This window comes from Calliopsis andreniformis, chromosome 1, assembly GCF_051401765.1.
Source record: "Calliopsis andreniformis isolate RMS-2024a chromosome 1, iyCalAndr_principal, whole genome shotgun sequence".
NCBI lineage: Eukaryota > Metazoa > Arthropoda > Insecta > Hymenoptera > Andrenidae > Calliopsis > Calliopsis andreniformis.
Window position 1 is genome coordinate 13,051,469 of NC_135062.1, and position 21,774 is coordinate 13,073,242.

The following is a 21,774-nucleotide window of genomic DNA, read 5'->3' on the forward strand; positions in this document are numbered from 1 at the left end:
CTCTATGCACCCTGCAAAAATCTGCAGTCTGCTTATCACACTCTTCCCAAACTCGGATATACACCACACATACAGATACACACTACACTAAGAAAATATTATAGAAGAAGGGATTTGGTACGAACCGATAGTCGAGCGTGCCTGCGAGTGAACGATGGGATTGTTGTTCGCCTCCGAGTTGGTCGTCTGTGGTCGATCGGTTATGGCGGCAGTGGTGGAAGTGGCGATGGTGTTCCCAGTGAAACTCGAAGTGGACGTGGAGGACGGGTTCGTTGTGTTTAACGACTTTGAGGACCACGAGCTGCACGTATCGCAGCCCTCGGCGGAGCGGGTCGACAGGCGGCAGCAAGACCACCGTTTTCCGCTCCACAATCCAGCGTGATAACGACCGCTCAGCCCTGGATTCTCGCTGCACACTGTCAACAAAAACAAAGGTCGTCGAGTTAAAAGCTCGCCTGGGACCATTTATGGTTTTCTTCGAAATTTGATTGGAGGATCGCCTCGGGATAGAAACAGACTATGTACCTGGTGGGTCCTCTGGGATACCTGGAAGTCGTATCAGGATTTGTTGAAAGGTCATTGGAGGGTCGACAAAGAGGAGAGAAAAAGGGAGTGCAATTTTAGAGTTTACTGAAGGCAAGAAATAATAAACGATAAACACTTTCAGGATTTTTTGTGCTGGATGTTACGAAGGTCATTGAAGAGTCCATAAGAAGAGGAAGAGAAAAGAGTGTTATTTTAGAGTTTACTGAAGACAATAAAAAATAAACAATAAACACTTTTAGAATCTTGTGCTGGATATTATGAAGGTTATTAAAGTGAAGAAGAGAAAGGAGTGTTGTTTTAGAGTTTATTGAAGGCAATAAAGACTTTCTGAATGTTTTTATACTTAATGTTATTTCCTGTAATCAGCATGTCTAAATTCCCGAAAAGTTTGTTAAGGTAATTGATGAGTATATGCTACTCTACAAGGAATTTACGACACGATAAAATCTCAGACGTATAGGAGAAGTTCGTCTTTACTCTTGCAAGCAGAGTTTCTTCCATCTACGAACGCTCTTCCTTGAATGAGACAGCTTCTGAAACTAGTTCTCGGCTCGAGTTAAACTGTCCAAGTGTGTTCACGCAGCTGACGTTGTTTTCACGGAAATGCAACACTTTCTTCTACAAGACTGTCTAACGTAACTGTAACGAGCTTAGATACTTGACACAACGTTTCATTCTCTTGGCCAATAATTTGTTAATAACATCGTTTATTAACGAATCGTTAATACAACTGTTAATACGAGCCTATCAGAGTCCCAATCCCAAAGTGTCCCGAATAAGCTCACGCTGAGCTCAAATTTATTTCAGAGAAGCTTTCACAAGTTCCTCAGCCGAAACAGACGATGAGAAGCGAGAAGGGAAACCCTATTTACGAAAGAACGAAACGAGGCGAATTCAGCGAAAACAATTGCGAATAAAACCGTAGCAAATCGAACACGGAGTCGCTGCTAAAAACAGTTCGAAACACGAGCGAAGTTCAGATAGACCAATAACCATTTACTCCCTTCACAGCGGCGCAACGAGGAGGAGGGGAGGAGAAAAAATATTGAAACACCATTTGTCCCCAGCGACAACGTCCAATTTATTCGACGCAAGGTTTCGCTGGGCACGGTGTATTTATTTGACAAATTATCTACCGCGCTTTTTCCAGCTTCCATCTGAAATATCGTCGAAAAATTGGCAAAAAATCGCGTCACATCCACCGTCGCGAAAAACCGGAAACGACCGTCTCTAATAACTTCATTTCAGCCTTGCCTCCCGCCCCCACGGGCCGAAAAGCTTTCCCGAGGCGCGCTTTACACCCTCCATTGTTCCGAGCTTTCCAGGTTGTTGAAAAATCGCCGAAGAAATATGGAAAAATTTCGCAGGAAGAGCCACGGGACCTAAGAGCGCAGGGATAAGTGGAGGAGAGATCCCTCGAGGCGGTTTCAAGGGCCCTTGCAACGGGAATCGGGTTGGAAACCTAAGAATACGTTGTTGTTTGTTCGCGACGAGATGCAAGGACAGGCAGCGAGCGAGAGGGGCCAGTTCCATTGGTGGAACAGGGGGTCAAGAGGGGCGATGCCCGCTAACGAGAGAGCTAAAAATTAATTAATCCGAGTGGCTCGTTAGGACGCGATTCGAGGGAGCCGTGATAATCGTGCTGCTTGGAACAGTTGCTATTAGCCCTAGGCCTCTCTCGGAGGAAGGAAATTGCACGGAAGAAAGGAATATTGCAGTTGAATGGCTGAGGAAAGAGTAATGGTTTGGCGCGTGCTGCGAGAGAGTTTCGGGTCTTCAAAAGTGGAACAGGAGTTGCGGTAGTCAGACACAGGAGGAAGATGGTTTGATGGAAGCGATAACGATACTTTTCGAGAAATTTCACGAGTTTTGAGAAGCGAAGTATTAAAGACGTTGATTTTGGGATCTTAGTTTTATGGCGAGATGCGATGGAGGGAAAAGCTATTTCTTTGCTGGGGGAATTTCGAAGTTTCCTTGGAAAGTAGAATAAGGACTGCAATAGTCAGACAATACGTCTAGACTCTATGGAGTTTAATACATTTTTTTCCTCACTTGTTTTACAGTAGATTTCAGGCCTGCAGTCTCCTCTTTCCAACAAGCTCTTCAAAATTGATCTACGATTTTTTTTTGTCGATTTATCAAACTTTGAATTAAAAGTAAAAATGACGCAATAATCCAGAGATCGAAAAAATTGTCAATCTTCAATCTGCTGTAACTTCGTCAAAAAAAAATCGCACAGTAGTGAGTCTAGGCTCATCTTAAAGGACAAAACTTCTACTTTTTAATCTATGAATTGGATTTTCTTGGAGACGCTTTTATACTCTAACACGCGGTGAAAAGATGAAGGTGTTCTTTCCTTGAAAATTTTCTTACATTCTTGCGCGATAAGTAGTACAAGCGTTGCAGTAGTCAGACGCAGTAAATTCTGGCACCTAATACTAATAAATATCAATCTATCTTTCAATAAAATCTGATAAATTTCTAATAGACTGACATCTCATTAAATCACTCTACTTGAACCTACTACTTCCATACATAATATCGTATATCCTCTATGTTCTGAGAGTTCAAAGCTTTCCTTAAAAGTAGAACAAGACCAGCACTAGTCAGACACGATACTTAGGAAGCTAGTCACGTAAGAATGATAATGATAAATCAACTTTTCATTAGACCTCTTAGATTGAAGACCAGATACGCTGACCTAATCTTTCCCCTGGCATATCTCTCATATCACTTCTTCCACCCCTAGCCTCTTCATTCAATTCACCAATTCGAACCCGCCAATTTGATCTATTTTAATCTCCCAGTTAGGCCTGTATAACCCATTCACTTCATTCAATGTTTTAACCTACTTTTGCGAAGTTAAGACCCGCTGACCCAGCTCTCGCCCCATCCTTTCTATCACATCCCTCCTAACCTTTACACTGAGCTTCCTGGACCTGACCTACCCTCCTATTCGCGATTTTCGTACGAATTTCATGGAAAATAATTGGACACTGCAAGGCCGCCGCTCGAGGAACGCAACGACGGATAATAAATATTATATGGGCGAAGATCCTCCAGAAAACGTCTTGCCCAGGGACACGTCTTGCGAGCCAGTGGGAACGTTGTACACCAGTGCCCGAGAACAAGAAGTGGTTACTCCTCGGAACACGTGAAAGGCTATTCAAAGCTTCTTGCACGCGACAATGATCATCTTGAAGAGAATGCCGCGGCAACGTTTCAAATGTACGCGGAGGCCTCCTGCATGGTATCCGTGACTTTCTCAGAATTTACGTCGGCCCTCTCCAAACGGACAGAATAGCCACGCTCAACGAGAACAATTTCCGCGGCTCGTTTCGGCCATTCAATTCCGCAGTTCTAAATTCGCGGGAGAACCTTTTCATACGGGCTCCTTTCGGCGATGGAATTTAATTAGAGGATATTTATCTAAATTTCAGACTAAGTTTCTGCTTCAAATTCGAGCAGTTAGAGATGAACGTAAAGCCAAGAAAAAATTCGATATTTAAAGAAAAGAAGCGAGGTACAATTTTTACATTTTAAGCGATACAATTTTGTTTCTCAAATAATTCAAATATTTCCATTTCATTTTCTTTTCTTAGAAGTTCTGTTTTCTACCTTGCCGAAGAAATGTCTTTCTCCATCCTTTAAATATATTTACACACTACTGAGCTTTTTACCCGTATAATAAATAGATAAATAAATAAATTTGTCTACTATCTAAAATTTCGTTATAACTAAAATTTCATATAATTTGCAAGAGACTATATAACAGAGAAAAATTGAAGAATTCGAGCGATCGTTTCACTTGATATCTGAAACGAGTCTGGTTATTAAGCTGGTGTTCGAAGCGATGCGATGGGATGCCGGAAAAAGTTGAAGATTCTATTTCCGCCAGGCAAGAATAATAACCGAGGCTGCGCCATCGGATGAAATTCTTGGAAACTCGTTAAAAGTTCGAGCGTCCCTCGGTCGCGACGAATCAATCATCCAGGATATGTCAGCGATATCTACGAGCGATCTCCGCGATCTCTGGCCCTACTTCCGCCCGTGAATCATCTTCGAGTCAAGAGCCGATACGCGAAGAAGTTCCCTGTCGAATTTCTGAGCCAGTGTTCCACTGTCTCGGGGAAGAAAAATCGCCGTGGATGATTCGACATAAATCTGGGCCGAATCTTCGGGGAAGATTGCGTCGGATGATTCGTCCGAAACTTGGACCAAAGTTTGTTGAAGAAGTTTTCCTGGTCGATTCAGGGGGATCCAAAACGAAGAAAAGGATGGGGAGTTGAAATAAGTCATTGGGAAAAAGGATTCGATTCTAGGTAGTTTGTTGTACTGTTTCGTTGCTTAGAGAAACAGTTATGATGCAGATGTATGGTAATCTCAACAGGAAGGTAATATCCTTGGTGGTGTTTGGGACAGAATTTTGAATATTTAAATAATCAATACTTGAGATATGCAATTTTTGAGAATTGCAATATTTGAGATCTACAATATTTGAGACCTACAATACTTGTAAATTGCAATATTTGAGATCTACAATATTTGAGACCTACAATATTTGAGACCTACAATACTTGTAAATTGCAATATTTGAGACCTACAATACTTGTAAATTGCAATATTTGAGACCTACAATATTTGAGATCTACAATATTTGAGACCTACAATATTTGAGACCTACAATATTTGAGACCTACAATATTTGAGACCTACTATACTTGTAAATTGCAATATTTGAGACCTACAATACTTGTAAATTGCAATATTTGAAACCTGGAGTATTTAAGTAACCAAAAATTGAAACACCTAAATTTCCGAACCCTAAAAAACTGAATCACTACTCCAGTCTTTTTTGCACACAAACTAGATCAAGTCGGGCAATCAAATTTCTCAGCCGTCTCATTTCCCGCTTACCCCGAAACCCACGCGAAGGACCATTAATCCTAATAAGAAGATTTCTAAAGCCAATTCATGCGCCGGCGCCTCGTTTCCCGTTGCCAAAGGCTCGCCGTGGAAATGAGAGAATTTGAAAACGTAACAAGGAGGACGAGTCGGCGCCGAGTAGGTGCGGTAAAAGTCAGGTAAAGGATGAAAAGACTCACCTGCACGAATGGCACGAATCCACTCGGCGCGGTCCTGCTCGCGGGCGGCAAGGAGGTAGAGGGTGTATTCCTGGCCAGCCTCCCGGTAGCCCACCTGGAAGGGTAGCCCGGGTGGTATTCCACCCCCGCCGCCGCCTGTTCCCGCCTCGTTGCCTGCCACGTCGCTGCCGACGCCGCCGACGCCGCCGGCGTTGCTCCCGAGGCTCGCCGTTTCAACCACGTGGACGCTCTCGACCGCGATTCTACCCCGTTCCTTGCGACGCTGCGACACATACCACACAAAAGCCTCGTTACATCGTCACGCGTCATATACACATTGAGCATGTACATACACACCAAAAAGAGAGAGGAAGAAATAAGCAGAGACGCTCGCCTCGCACGCGAACAACCCGTTTCCGTTTCCTCGAGAAACGTTTGCTTCGTTCACCCGCCTTTTTCCCTCTTTCTCTTTCCTTACGAGCACTCCGCGTTTCCTGTTAACGCGCGTGCTCGAGATAGCTTCTAATCGGAGCTCGAGGAATAGGCGAGCGCCCCAGGGATATTGTGTTAAGATGTTTAGCGCGGGTTGAGACGATTTACGACTTCAGTTTTTCTTTTGGGGGAATGGTTTGCTTTTATTTGAGGGGTGGGTTGTAGAATATTATTTTTAGGTACTGCTTTTCCTTTGAAGACTGGTGATTGAGTAGGTTCGATGGAAGTTTTGCTGAATGAAGAGAATGAGAATGGGGAGATTTTGGAAATATTTAAGATTAGATTATTTAGGTATTTAAATATTTGAAAATTTGTGAATTCCCACAATTCCCCCGATTTATCAGAATTTCTCTGATACTCTAAAAATTTCCCAAGGTTCTCTAGAATTTCTTAAAACTCTCCAGAATTCCCCTAAAATTATTCAAAACTCTCTCAATTTCCTAGAATTCTCTCAATTTCCCACAATTCTCTCAATTTCCCGCAAACCTACCAATTCCCCAACGTTCTCCCAATTTCCAAAAATTCTACTATTTCCTCAAAGCACCTACAAACCCAAAACCTCCACATATCGTTTAAAAAAAAAAAAAACAGTATCATCAGAATCGACGAACGAAAAATATTCACACCCCCGTTTCGATCAGCCAGTTACCACCCCCGTTTCAGCCGCCCACGCCTAACTGATTGACAATGCCGTTCGAGTTTTTGATATCGATGGAAACGCGCAGAGAAATGAAACCGACAGGTATTCCCATCGCGTCCTTCGCTATCTCTGTGCGCGCTTATCGGGCCCAGAGATCTGGATCACGCGCACACATGGATCCTAGTTTGTCGTGACGTCGAACAGGCGTTTCATTTGCGTCCCAGCGAAATGCAAATGCTACTTAGACCGCGGTCCAGCCAGGGTCGCCTTGGCTAATATTTGGATAAAGCCTGCATGCCAACAGAGATTGGGGGATGCGCTTTCTGGGTAGGAAGAATTGCCACGAACTTGGGGGATTCTCAATGAGCCATTCAAAACAGTTCGCCGAAATAGCGATCCACGAAATGGCTCGTGATGAAACAGAGTTGAGAAGAGCGAAAATCTGATTGATAAATGAGATTTGTTAAGGGATGGTTATTGGAAAATGTAAGATAGAAATTGCGCTTTCTTTTCAATTTTTAGTGAGATAAATGGATACCAAAAATCGTTACCGACGGGAACAAAAAATATTACAAATTACAGCGCAGATATTATATCGCTTTGACTGCAACGCGTCACTGTTCCAGCTACCTCCGACCTCCCTCCCCGAACCGTAAATCACAGGGGCGGAAAGTTCGCAAAAAGCGCGATTCTCGCGGGAAACGATGGCCCTGGCACCACAGACAACGCGTTTTTACCGCTACATAGCGAAGAAACGAAGTTACTGCGGCGAAATAATGGATGATAACTCGACGTCGTGTAAAATTGATATCAGTGGCTTATCGAGGGTGGCTTTGCAAGTCGTGGTGTCTTAAAAAGGATCAGAACGAAATCTTTTATAATGGCTTCGATACGAGATTGAAATTTGGAGCCACTATTTGAATTTTCCTGTAGAATATTCTACAATATTGTATATTTTAGAGGAAAGAGAATTTAATTAAGTTATAAATTGCTTTGATTTTCGTTAAACTGCTATACGTTCTTTTGTGATTTCTAATTGCGTTCTATCCCCTGCCTATTAATTGCTAATGCGCCAATCGATATCCTGAATAACCACTCCAGCCCCTATTAATGACTCCATTAACGGCGCCATCGCAAGACAACATTTTTGAGCTCATAAAAGACCGCCTATTACAGATTTTGTTATTATTATGAAATAAAATTAGTTAGTACGTGTAACTTTTAGGTTAAGATAACATAGGAGGATAATAAATGTGAAAAATTTGTCGGAGTATCGGGGGCAACGACTATAGAAAATCTAAGTCTTCAAATTTAATGAACTTGCGGATTGTCGTGTTGAACTATGCAAAATTAAGTGTCAGAATATCGATACTGACGTACCTCACTATATAACAGTACCACATTTGACGATAATTAAATTTGATAAACTGAAATAATGCCTAATAGCAAAATATGCGCGAGGGATTCTCAAAGCAAATGGTACTGTTATCATCGAAGCCGTGCATACCAGGAAACATATGACGATTTATTTAATTGATACTTTGTCGCGTCACTACACATAAATCTGTTTGTCCGTGAGCCTATACCTAAATTATCATGCATAATATTCATACTTAATGATAGAAATTGCAAATATTACCGTGTGATCTATTAGACAAAATGGCGTATCTGTATCTCCTTGCTTCAGAGCTTCTCCCATCGCACAATAAAAGAAGTTTTAACACAAAAATACAAAAAACTGAAACACTGAGACTACTGAGGTTAAAACTGAGTTAAACCGCGAAGAATTAAACCTTTTTTTAATGGAATATCAAACGAAAATCGGAAGACGATCTTGACGTGCACACAAGCGGGAACGAACTGCGAGGAGCGCGATCGTACATGCGCAGAAGCAGTGAACTGACTTCACGCATGTGCAGAAGTAATCACGTGACTCGATGCGCGCGCAGGAACAATCATGTGACTCCTGTTCAAATCTCTGTAAAATCTTCAAATAAATATCAGTTTTTATACAACATTTACTCGTTAATTTCTCAATATTTATGTTACAACTAAAGAAAGATTAGGAAAAAGATGAAATTATACTTTAATCGCTCTATTTCTGCTTTTAATTACAGATCGTATTTAGTCTTATTATAATAAATTTTGTTTCTGTGTATAGTGAGATCGAAAAACAATCCCAATTATATATTACGAATATTTCACCGCAGGCGAGCAAATTACTGGAACAAATTATCACTGCAATAATAATCATGAAGCAACGAAACCCGATTAATGTTAAAGCATTACATTTCAATGAAACCAAATTATCTCATCCCGTTAGTTCCATAAATTGACTTACCTACCTATAAAAAACTTTACTTTTACTATACAGTAAGCGTTGCCATTAAAATTTATCGAGCGATCAAAGGTATAACATTTGGCCTGGCCTGTGAGAACAAATGAAAATCTCTATACTGCTCTCCAGAATTCCAAGGATATCAGGACTCCATGGACTCCAGAACTCAAGAGAAGTAAAAAATTTTCGAAATCCTCTATCAATTCCAATACATCACAAAAATCTCCCAAGTTCTATCCACTCGAATCCCATGTCATACAAAACTGCCGAAAGCTCCCGTAGTTTTACTCAAATTTACGACTAGTTGAAGCTCGCAATATTTTGCCAAGATAAATCGAGCAATTTTTAATCCCGTCACTCTTATTGGAAACAAGCCCCACGCGTCTATTTCCACAGCGTCGGAGAAGCTACCATAACCAGCTACATACACAGAAGGCAGCTCTTTCGGAATAGTGGAAATCCGACGAGACAAATCGAGTTTCCTCTAACGGTGGAAGGATATTGGCTGCGTCTATGCGAAAGCTTTATGCAATAACGCAGCAGCGTTACACGACACGTGTATCGCACGCGTTAAATTTCCTGTAACGTGCAATAACTTTCTCAACAGGTTATTCTGTCGTCATATCCCTGGTAAATCGCGTTACACCATTTACGCGTGGATTAAAAACGACGCGTCGACGCGGGAACAGCGCCTGGAACAGCTGACAAAAATTATATCTCGCACGGGTGTTGGAAACCGACGCGAGAACACGTAGACCCGAATATTTTCATCGAATAATAAATCCGAGGGGAACATTGAACGCTGGTCCGAGGCTAATGAGATCCTGTCGCTACCAAAAATCGCGTCGCTTTTACCCATTACGGGTTTTCACGCGTAACGATCGCGTCGTAAACGCTTGGCGCAAAACGCGGTCTTTAACGTCGAATATTTCGTTAACCGTGGTTATCTATGCAAATCGCTGAACGCAGATTAAATTCTCGTTGGCCCTCAATTTGTGCAGAAGGTTTCGTTAACGTGTATCCACCATCAAATATCCGATTTTTTTTGCGTTTGTTTTGGGGGCAGCCTGGAGCGTCTAAAAATGAGTAATATCTTTTAAAAACAATTTCTGGTGTTAAAAACTGTCAAAAGCTAAATCGATTTATCACTTTAGGGGGACAAAATTTAAGAGATTCTAGATATCGAATCAAAATAAAACGAAATTCATTTATTTGATTACTAGTTCGTTTGTTTTTTAGTTCATTGATGAAGGCTCAAACTCAACTTCATTGTTCACGACTTTTCTCTCATTCTGGCATTTAGAATCGCCTCTTAAATTTTCCCTCACCTGTAACCTAACACGAAATGTTCAGGAGTGACGAGAAAGGTCCTGACTCCCGACACTCAGCAGGAAAGAACGCCGCCAGAGGAAAATTTCATTTTAGGCTTTTCAAGCAACGCCGTGTGACGACGTCTTTATTAGATTCACCGAGCACGGGCTTGGCCCCTTCATTACTGGCGTCATTCTTCTGGGGGGAACCAGTCGTTTCCGCTTTCACGTACTTCCTGTCCTCTCTATGCCTCCCTAAAGCTCGTCACCTCGAACCTTTATTGCGAATTGCTTCTGTACTACCAAAATTTCAGTTGTCCAATGAATAAATTACAGATGAAAGAGAAAAAGAGGTGGGAAACCAGATGTTAAGTAATTAAAGTAACAAAATTATATTTAATAATTAAAAATAACAGTAGCTTAAATAAGCTTCATATAAAATTCGATGATTTCAAGTCTTTAAGCTTAGTCGGTGCAACTTAAAGACTAGTATTGCATACATGCAACCTTGCCAAAACTATATTTTCCATCCCGAGTTTCGCTACGGTTGAGGACTCATAACTCTATCAATTTCAGAAATTTGCCAATGATGCTTCAGGATTATTCTAGCATTGTTTTCTAGCTGAAAAGCTAGGGAAGAAAGTAACAAAGAAAAAAATTGGATTTTTTTCAACCGTCAGAACAAGAAGACCCTTTAACGATCAGTTTTCCAGGCGCAGAAGGGAAGAAAAAGGAAAAATGATGGGATGAGAGAAGGACTTCTGGCTGCTCTCTGCACATAGTTTCGCCAGAGTACGCGTCCACGCTTTGTGAAGCGAATATCCGTGTTGGATTAGTTGGTCCATTCGCGGCAGCCGACTGGCTACCCACGGATTTCCCTCTTTTCATCGTCAAGAAGTAACAACGAATAATGAGGCTGGCTTTAATTAAATGCAGCGCCTTTATCCATCCCCCTCCTAGGCTGCCCTCGCCGCGAGCCAGGGCGAACAACAAGCGGCTCCCAGGGCCTCGGAGAAACCGATTGGTCCAGCTGCTGGTTTTCAGAGCGGAAATATTATCGGGAGATCAATCCCTGTTGTTCCTCTTCCGACAGGAAGGATGCGGTAATGGACCCTGGGAGGCGACGCGAAAAGGACGCGCGTGAGGATACCAGCGAAATATCATCTTTCGAGATGGAGAGAGAATGCTCTGGGATTGGCATTCCTGAAGCGTGGTCTCGGAAAATTAATTATGCTGGGTGTGGAGATCGCAGTTTGCGTGGAATTGCTGGCTGGCGAGGGAACTTGCTGCCTTGGAGAAGTTTGAAAGGTGTTTGTTGACAAGGCACTCGGAGTTTGTGGGTTCTTCAGTGGGGAAGGCTACTGCTGAGGAGCTTCTGTAAGAGGACGTTTGGTGGTAGCAGATGTTATTGTGAATACAAGGTTTGTGGTTTTAATAAACGTAGAATGAAAGAAGCAGAGAAATGTAAAATGTTGTCAAAGGGTGTAGAATGTTTTATCATATAGAGGCACGAGTTTTATAACGACGTTGGATACACTAGAGAAAGTGAAGCTAAATTTTCTTGGAGATCCTCTTGGGGAGAATCTCAACTATTTTTCAAATGGAATCATTCCCTGCTCTCGGGGATCACACAAAAGTAAATCCAGCAACCTGTGAGAATGCCCCATTTCTGAGACATCTTTCAACTAATACCACACTTTGGTCCCATAGCCTGCTGGAATATAAATAATTCATGGGCAAAGTTACGAAGGTAACCATGTTCTCCAGAACTTCGGGAATAGTTCTCGTGTAGCACGAAACTTCTAATGTAACAATACTAAAAAGAGAATCACGATCAAAGGAGCACTGAAACCAAATTTAAAATTAGATCTTCAGTATCATCATTTCCCAGATGAAGTCTAGATTATACAATACTACCCATTTCAACTAACTGAAGCAATCAAGCTTCGAGACTACAAAAGTTTCCATTCCTTTTCAAATAATAGCCCCAATGAACAGTCACACAAAAAGAATCTAATTTCTAAACTCAACCAATCACAGTATCCTTTAACTATCAAAAGAACCCCCAAAAGGAAGACTTCAGACTCTAAAGTATCTTACTTTAATTACTCGTATCCTCAAAATGACCAACCTTCCAATGCTCTATATACAGCAATAAAAGCTCGCCTGGTATTATAAAAAATCAGATAAAAATCAAAAGGGGAAAGGTCCATCGAACCTCTAATCTCGGTCGCAAAAACTCCAATTCTTCGGTGAACGCAATTTGTCAGGGAAGAAGTTGGGTCCTCTGAAAAAGAACCATTCGATTCAGCGCCCCATACGTGTCAGCCTTTATAGAGTAATTTACGATCGCGACATAATCCGTGGGAATATTGCCCAGTGATCGTAGAAGATCGAGAGAAGCTGAATTTTTCATTGAAGAACAAACCTTCTCCCACATCTCTGCTTACCTCCACGTTGCTGGGTGTTCGCTGAACTTTCGAAAAGTTTTCGCGGCTGCGACGGTCGCTCACTGATAACGCTCCTCCCACGTGGAGAGAAGCGTCGAGAAGAAGACGAACCTTCCAGACGAAAACAAGCCCGATTGCACCAGATCAGCGATGGCTGAAGGACTTCGAGAGCTAGTGATCCTCTACGCCAGGCTCGAAAATCGATTCCAGATTCCTGGAGGTTGTCTGGATCTCTGTGAGCACCTCTAACTGTGGAACCTTCGGGAAAGATTCACTTGGTCGTGAAGTTTCCCTGTGATACGTGGATAATGATTTCTTCAGAGTAAAATTCTTCGATTTTTTAAGGATGCCCTTTGATGGCGATGATCTTTCGAAGTTTGGAGACTGACAGCAGCGTGGAGATTCTATTGAAAATACTTGGAGAGTTCAATTGTTTCCAGGGACTTCTTCGTGATCTAGTTTGGTGTCCTCGTGAGACTATCTCCAGATAAATTAAGTTATCGGAGTTTTTTCTTGGGATTTTTCAGAGTTTCTTGATCCTCGAGGATTTCTTCTGAAGCTTAACCCTTCTTTTAAGAAGCTCCTTGGAGTTTCCCGCGTTCCTCAAGCTGTATTTAATTTCCAAGAGTTAGTCACTGCTCCGAAATTCCCCAGCAGATTCCTTCTCTGCAAGCTCTCGTACCAAATCACTAAACTTCGCCACAGTATGCTAGCGAATTACTGCCCTCGAAGCTCGTCGATCTCAGGTACCACTGAGCGCTCTGCTTCAAACCTATTAGCTCAATCCTCGACACGGGAAGCTCGACCGATGATTCGCAGCGCGAGGGATCCTTCACCCTGGATCCCCGTGTCCTCTTCTTAAAAATGAAGTCCAAGCAGTCTTCCTATTACAAATTCCTCAAGACTTCCCTTATTTCAAACCTCTTCAAACTTCTTCAAACCTCCCAGAAGTACAAACGTATTAACAGAAGGATTCGACCAGATTCGACCAGCTTCCACCTTTCTCTTCACCTGGACCAGGTCAGAGAGATCGCGATCGATCTAACAGAGCGACCTAAACCAGCTGGCTATGGTCTACCATCGATTGACTATCGAGGATCGAGAAGTCACTGTACAGGGGCGATGGGAACGCGAAATACGGAACACGATCTCGTGTAGAAGTGGCGGAACTCGCGAGAAATGGGTTGGCCCGATGGCTGCGAGCGATTCGCTGAGACCGATCCCGAAGACGACCACCGACTGAACCGCCTGAGCATCAGGAACTCACGGCCAGGCGGCCGGAAGAAAGGATGAAGAGAAGGTGGCGCGGCCAGGCCCGAGCGCCTGCGCCACCAATTTTACACATGGTCCACGAGCACGAGTGTTACATCCACCCCCGCGCGCGGCAGCCACCCCCATCCCCGCCTGAAAACTGGATGCTCGAGCGGCACGAGCTGTGTAGCTGCACGCAGATAACTTCTACTGCTAACCGTGACCGAGTAACGACGCGGTGCACGCGTACTGAGCGAGGGAGACAGAGAAGAGGCTGCTGGATGATGTGTTAGAACTGCCTTGGAAGTGTAGTGAACCTTGTGTAAGAATATACTTGGAAGTGTAGGAGCCTTGCCTGGTCTCGAGATCTTCGGTTATTGTAGAATTTTCAACTGTTCTGAGTAGATTCCATGTCAGGGATTCTTGAGGATATTGGAGACTCTGTGAAAGTTAGGTAATAGTATTAATAAAGATAAGAATTTCTGGAGTCTCGAGAGTGTTGATGAACTTTTAGGAGTCTTGGAGGCTTGAAACTTTTGAACGTCTCAGAAGTGGTTCTTGAGAATTGAGTGTATGAAGAAATATCCAAATTTTGAATCTACAGAGGCGGAGGCAATCGAAAGTTAGGAATTGGAGTTTGTTTAGATGGTAGTTCCTTTCATGCATCCTTTTATCTTATATCGATAACGCTCATCTATTTAGGAATATCTCCTGAGCTTCTAAAACATAAATACTTTGTTGAACTTTTTAATACTTAGAATTCCTTCTTTTAACTTCTAGATTCACTCTCAGTAACCAATTACCTAAAGGACTTATCTACTCATCAAGAAATAATTCCCAGAATAAGGCAATTCTTTTTATCGGTCGCGCAGAGACAATGTGATGACTGTAGCGAATCCCAGCCACCTATTAGGCGGTTGTCAGGTGCAAAGCAGTGTGTATAGAGCAATTGGCCCTGATACGACGCGTGTCACCAGCCAAGTCAGCGTTATCGTTCCTGTCACTCACATTAGTGTTCGTTTTTTTCCAAAACTTTTAAGAGATTACGCAATTCGTCACAGACTTAATTTTTTTTTAATCGATGAGCTTCGAGAAATTAATTTTGCCAAATACATCTGACCTAGTGTTTATCTCTGAGCTACTGATAGCTCACAATATATTAATTGTTTGTGGGCCACTGACGACTTATAACACATTAACCTTCAGCGGTGGTAAGGAGGTCACTATGATTCCACTTATTTACCTCATACTGTTATCTATAGTCTCTGTATTTACAAAGCAACTAAATTATGATAATAAAGATGCAAAGGAAGACCCATGGAAACTAATAAACGGAAACACAGCGCATTTTCTGTGACTCAAATCTATATTTATAATGAAAGCGAGATGACCTCCTTATTCTCACGATTCTTCATAGTACTACTATGTTATCTCGACACAAGCTCAGTATACTTATATTTTCTTAAAATTATCCTTTCTCTTTACCTAGTCCTTACCTTCCAGAACCAAAGCTCAAATTTCTAGTGCATAAAATGATCTTAAAAAGAAGCTTCTAAGTCCAGAAATTGAGCCAAAGATACTAGCTTGTATCGAGACAATACTGTACAACCAGCTGAGAGTTAATTGTCCCTGGATCACCAGTACAAAATCTGTAAAAGTCATTTCCACAAAGTCGTATATCGTCTCTCATATATCACTCTATTCCAGAGAAAAAACGGGAAGGTGAACACACTTACCTCCCCATCGCCATCGTAGTAAACGAGGAACCTTCTGGTGAGAACGAACCAGCGTTGTTTGTAGTTGACGGGGGTGAAACGTTTCTTGTTCTGGGAGCGTTTCACCATGAACCCCTGCCTCACCACATCCCCGCTTTTTGGCTCCAGCTTCCCATCTTTCCCCGCCATCACCGATGGAGGGCCACCCTAATAACAAAAAGAAAAATAAAAGTTAATTAACATCTAACACAGCATTTCACTGAATTATCCCATATAGGTATACGTAATTCTAGTAATTTTCCAAATTCTCAATGTCCCATAAGAACAATTGAATTTCACGTTTCCCTTGTGGCAACAATAACAGTAAATTAGAAAATAGAGAAACTGGTATCTGTTAGCGGAGCAAATTTCTCGAAATAACAATTTTTAACGAGTTTCTCGATAACAATAGCGTTCAGTTCCGTATCTCTGTTAAGAATAACCCGTATCGTTGAATTTCGTGCTCATTAACCGCTTCCAACCGATTGAATCGTTCGCCTCTTCGGCCTTCCGCGCAACAACCTTGAGCTTTTCTCAGAGAACTTTAACTCTATGAAGGACCAATTACGCCAGTTCGCTGGCGAACATTCAATTATCTCGATTTAATTATCTCCAGCCGAGTTCCGCCCAAACTTTTTCATTCGATGGAATACTTCCGCGTTACGATATCGTTTCGTTTGTTCTTATCTCAGTCACGATTCCTATCGACGTGCTATCAAGTCCCGAATTTTATCGAATTCTTAGATATATTCTTGTGTATCGGTATTGTGAAGGGAAAAATTGATGAACCAATATTTTTAACTTTCTGTGTTTTGAAGATGGATATTCAACTTAGTGGCGGGAGAAATAAGTAAAATATTTGGAACAAAAATGAACGAGGAATGTCGGGGTCTGAAAATCTCCTTGAAACGATTATCTAATAAGAAGGTACAGAATTCAGAGCCAGCAGGCTACAGTCAAACCGCAAGATGACTCGTTCAGAAAGAATTTCCGTTTAAAATAGTGAGGCAGAGGAACTGCTTCGAAACTTTGGTTCTCCTTTAGTGGGAACCAGCCTTCATTATCTCTCTTATTAATAATCGAAATTGTGTCTAGGAAAATCTCCTTTCTGTATCAAAATTTCTAATAAAAGGAGCCGTCCGAGTTTCGAATCGATGAATCGATAATCGAAGACTATTCAAAATTTAAATTTTCATTTGAATTTATATTTTCTAAAAATGTGAGTAACAATTTGTTCGCTCTAAATAATTTCAGGACACAGTAAATACTATAGCGAGCTTATAACAAGGTAATACTGTGTTTCACAACATTGTTTGAATTCTCGTCGTATTTGCGAGACGATGATAGACAATACTTGAGAAAATGTCTGGCGCGAAATCATCGGTGTAAATGGACAATGTAAATAGAAGAGAACGTTTAATGTAATAGTAACAGAGCGCGATATAATCGTTTAAATTGAGAATTCGTTTAAATACGCGTGCAAACGCCTCCCACGAACAGATCGCGTTGGTTGAGCTTGAATTTTTGTTTCGATGCCTAACAGACACTTTTTACAGCATTTTTTAGCCTTTCTGAGACTAGAAGAAAGACATGAAAAACGTTTTTATGATTTTTTTTGCAAGAAACATTAGAAAATATATTGTTGCGTCTTTTGAAATACCCTGTATTATAAATATAGAAGATAGTTTCTTATGTTGTGAATACTAATATTATTTTTTATGATTTAGAAAACTCGGAATTATCGAGTAAAAAAACATCAAAAAATTTGAAATAAAAAATGGGTCCAATAATGGGTTCAAAATATTATCTATTTATGGTTATTAAATAACGTGCAAAAATGATGGACCAGCAAAATTAATTGCTCAAATCTATTTCTGAGAAAAATTAAAAAATATAATTTTGTATTTTTGAGTGGGTGTTATCCTTTAAAGGATTCCTTCTAAAGATCCGCCATTTTACAAAGGTAATAATGTCGAGTTCGTTTGAACTAGCCACACACGAGACATTAAATTGGACTACTAAACCGACTAAATTAATACAGAAGAAAAAATAAAGTATACCATTGCTGCTCGCTCCAATTTCTGAGGTCAAATAGCGGTGTGGGCAGTGTACAAAGTTTATAAATACGAAAAATAAAACACTAAAAAATATTCCTGTTCTAAATTCTAATAGTTCGCTTGCATCGAGGTCTTCCTTCGCGAATAGCGCCACTTTGATTGAAAACCGCGAAAGATGTCGCTTAAGCAGCGATATCTCTTTGAATTTCCGTTCACTAATCACAATGTCGACCGGAAGTATGTGATTATAGTGTCAATCGTAAGATGTGAACTTTAATTGGTAGAAATTTACCGCGGTAATATCAACTAATATGAAATCATAACAGTATTATTATTTTATTGTTCAACATAGTCATGTAATGTTTACTAATCTATGTTATGTAAGTGAAATTAATTTGTGTATATTGGATATTAGATTTTATAGAGAATACTTTTTTTTTATTATATATAATATGCTGAATACACTTACTACTGTAAATAAATGTTTCTTTAAGAATGGGCTGAATTTTGAGAAATCAGTGCATACAGAAGTATATGATTAATCTATTAATATATTAAGAATATTGATCTCATAGATTACTATGAAAAATTGAAACTACTTCTGAAGTAGTACTACTGAACGATCGGTTCCCAATGAAGCAAATCTATCAAAAATATATGAGCAATTACAGCAAGTGCGCAAGGAATAAATAATACTCTACTCGAGTTGCAGAAAATCATATCACATTAATCTGAAACACAACTCACACACGCTTCTGTACGAATAATTCTCCACGAATCTTCAATTCAAATACACCATATGATACACCCAATTTGGAACAGAAAAACCCATGACATCACAGACATAGTCCCTCTCTTTTAAGCCCCCTAAACCAACCAAAATAAATTTCCTCTCTCAAGAAAACAAAAAAAAAATTCAAATCTCAATATTTTCATATCCCACCAAAAAAGGCACATTTACATGCTCCAATAATTAAGCTTCTCCCTCCTTTCATTCACACAGCCCACTCATCTTTTTTCACAAGATAACACATCAATATATAACATCACACAAACACTGCTACAGATATACTAGTGCAACAATTGACTCATAGCATTTGTTTTCTCCCCAACTCCATTATTTTCTGCAAAAACCGAAACCGAGGGTCTCCAAATTCACGAAAAGGCCACAGAAAGCACTGTTCCAAGCGTGCCTCTCGCATTTGCCGAAAACCGACAGAACAATAAGATCGAAGGCAACGACGATGGTTTTGTGGTTATCCCGACACCGCGGCGTACGAGTATTGTGCACCGCGGAAGCCCGATCGGCGACAAACGCCTTCGTGAAACGACTAGATAACGAAAAAACGGACTCACCATGCACCAGGCAACCGCTACCACCTCACAGTTTCAGTGCTTGTCAGAGACATGACCGGTGCCCAAACAAAGAATTCACGTGGAACGAACGCATACACACACCGACAATCTGTCAAACGGAGACGTTGGGAAATTCACGAGACAGGCAGGAAATACCTCACTACGTTAGTAGAGCATTTATCCGAATACCGGCACGACCGCCAGCGCGAATATTCGAAACGTGATCGTGGTCCACGTCGAGGATCGAACAGGGTCGATTTCCTCGGGAAACGGGGAAAATCCCAGGGTTGGGTTCGACGTCCTGCTGGCGTTAACGTATTAACTGCCCGGCCAGAGAATACCTGTTGACTCATTTTAAAAAAACAAGATGGCGGATTCGAAGGTTGCGTTACATGTTGTTTTGTTTTTGCTCGGACGATATTTACTTGCTGTAAATACAGTGTGAGGCGTCGAGGCGAGGTGAAATAGAAGACTGAGTGATATTTTACGTTCGAGAGGTTAAAGAATATCGTTATGGGAATGCTTACTGCGCGCGCTTGGGGATCGAGGCGTTGGTAACCTTAATGTCTGACGTCGCCATATCTCCTGGAGATCGAGCCCGATGTCTCCATAGGACGGTATAAAAGCATTGTTTCGTAGATCAAGGGATTTCCACTGGTTCCATGGCTGTTAACGACGTGTAAATAAAGAGTGAATTGTTGCAAAAAAAAAGCGTGACTGCTGGGCGCGAAAGTTTGCGCCTGCGCGTCGCTGCTCGGCACTACGACTGACAACAGTGTTTCCTTCAATCAAAACTTGGCTAACCTATGAAATTGTCTGCGACACTCGTCGGTTCGAGGAGTGTGCCGTGCCTTCTTTTTTGACGACGTTGATTTTGTTCTTCGATAATGGCTGCTCCCGAGGCGATACAGGTTAGCTCTTTGCCGCTGCCTCCGGTTCAGTATATTAATTTGTACACGGATGAGAATGTGCGTCGAGGAAGAGCACCTCGTCCACCGCCGCCGATACACGACACTTACTCGATGTTTGGAAATGTATTCAACGCGGACGACACTATCATCAGGCCCCTCGAGGCTCAGGGAATCAAGAGGCTGTACCCGCAACATTTTGATCGTCGACGAGAGCTCAAGAAGCTGAATCACTCCCTGTTGGTTAACTTCCTTGATCTCATAGATTTGCTTGTGCAATGCCCTGACAGCCCAAGGCGCGCTGAAAAAGTGAGTATTTAAGTTAATATGACCACGACCAAGTCTGAGAAGCAAGTCAATCATTGCGTACCATAAATACTGACACTTCTTGTATCGGAGTTATGGGGCATTTAATGCATGTTAATGTAATATTTAATTGAGATATATAATCTGTAACGATACTTATTATTCGCAGGTGGAAGATCTTAGTCTGTTATTCATTCATATTCATCATCTGTTGAACGAGTTTAGACCACACCAGGCTAGAGAAACATTACGGGTTATGATGGAACTGCAACGTAGGCAACGTATGGAAACTGCACTCAGGTTTCAGAAGCATTTAGAGAAGGTATGGATGTTGTATGCTTTTGGTTAGTTGATGATGATTGTTATGGAGTGGATGTAACTTTGAATTTTTATTGCTCTAGGTGCAGGAAATTTTACAACATGCCTTGCAAATGTTGCCAGACACTTCTGAACTAGATTCAAAGTTGGCGATAAATACGGATGCTATGGAGTGTTCTGATAATATGGGCTCTGAACAACAAATTTCGGATCCGTGTAGCCCGAGCGATCGTGTTATGTGTAAAGTAATAGATGATATGATCGCGTCGAATGGACTGTTTTAAATGACGATGCGCTTGTAGATTTTTATTTCTGACTTTATATTGTAAAGACTATTGTAATTATACATGTAAGATACATTGTAATGATAATAATTCTACAGAATATATTTAGTTTATTTATTAAGTGACAGAGGGGACGGTTTTTATACGTTTTATTCATTGAGTTTGTAAATTACATGTAAAAAAGAAATGGAGTACAATTTGAGTCAATATTTTTATTATTTAATTAGTGATAATATTCCAACGAATTTAATAAAATAATGTTTACAGAATTAAAATAATATCTATAAATATTTTCAGAATCTTACAATATTATTAATACATACAAGTAAGCTTTTTTATGTCTGTATAACAAACAAATGTTACAAAATTATTGCATCATATATTGACTTGAAATACATACAAACTTTTGATAACCATGGATTTTTACAAACTCTAAAATCGGATATATACAGTATACGTTTACTGGGCATAAAAAATACAACGTGTATTATGCAATAGTAAATATTTATTAAGTTAAATGTTTATATTCATGAATTGTTAATATTACAGAATTTTTGTTTGATGGTGGATAGGAAAAGGACGCAAATTTTTATTTTGAACTCACCTTACAAATCAGCTACCATCAATATATAAATAAAAGACAATACATAGTCGTGTACATCAGCTCCTGAAAAAAGAAT

The 21,774-nt window shown here is 40.9% G+C and overlaps 2 protein-coding genes across 3 annotated transcripts in view; one reads left to right on the forward strand and one right to left on the reverse strand.

Annotated features, from left to right (window-relative positions):
• Positions 1 to 19,933, reverse strand: part of Btk29a (tyrosine-protein kinase Btk29A) — a 121,627-nt gene extending 101,694 nt beyond the window's left edge. The window contains exons 1-4 of one of the 2 annotated variants that reach the window (XM_076378990.1): positions 19,806 to 19,933; positions 15,848 to 16,033; positions 5,652 to 5,913; positions 126 to 416 (exon numbers count right to left, since the gene is read on the reverse strand). In XM_076378990.1, coding sequence (XP_076235105.1) covers positions 126 to 416; positions 5,652 to 5,913; positions 15,848 to 16,015 — 721 coding nt within the window. In that variant the 5' untranslated portion in view covers positions 16,016 to 16,033; positions 19,806 to 19,933. Of the gene's footprint in view, positions 1 to 125; positions 417 to 5,651; positions 5,914 to 15,847; positions 16,034 to 19,278; positions 19,415 to 19,805 lie in introns of those variants that run through there. The other variant, XM_076378985.1, reaches the window with a different exon arrangement.
• On the forward strand, positions 19,671 to 21,296 carry Med7 (mediator complex subunit 7). The gene is made up of 3 exons (XM_076379037.1): positions 19,671 to 20,495; positions 20,662 to 20,814; positions 20,894 to 21,296. Exons 1-3 carry the CDS (start codon positions 20,166 to 20,168, stop codon positions 21,092 to 21,094), a joined length of 684 nt encoding a protein of 227 aa, XP_076235152.1. The 5' UTR covers positions 19,671 to 20,165; the 3' UTR covers positions 21,095 to 21,296.
• Positions 21,297 to 21,774: the final 478 nt, after the last annotated feature.

What these genes read in the sequence shown, in the direction of transcription:
- Med7 (XM_076379037.1), top strand. Translation starts at nt 20,166, where the DNA reads ATGGCTGCTCCCGAGGCGATACAGGTTAGCTCTTTGCCGCTGCCTCCG. An exon ending in GCCCAAGGCGCGCTGAAAAA is followed by an intron (nt 20,496 to 20,661) that starts GTGAGTATTTAA and finishes TATTATTCGCAG; the next exon opens with GTGGAAGATCTTAGTCTGTT. An exon ending in TTCAGAAGCATTTAGAGAAG is followed by an intron (nt 20,815 to 20,893) that starts GTATGGATGTTG and finishes TTATTGCTCTAG; the next exon opens with GTGCAGGAAATTTTACAACA.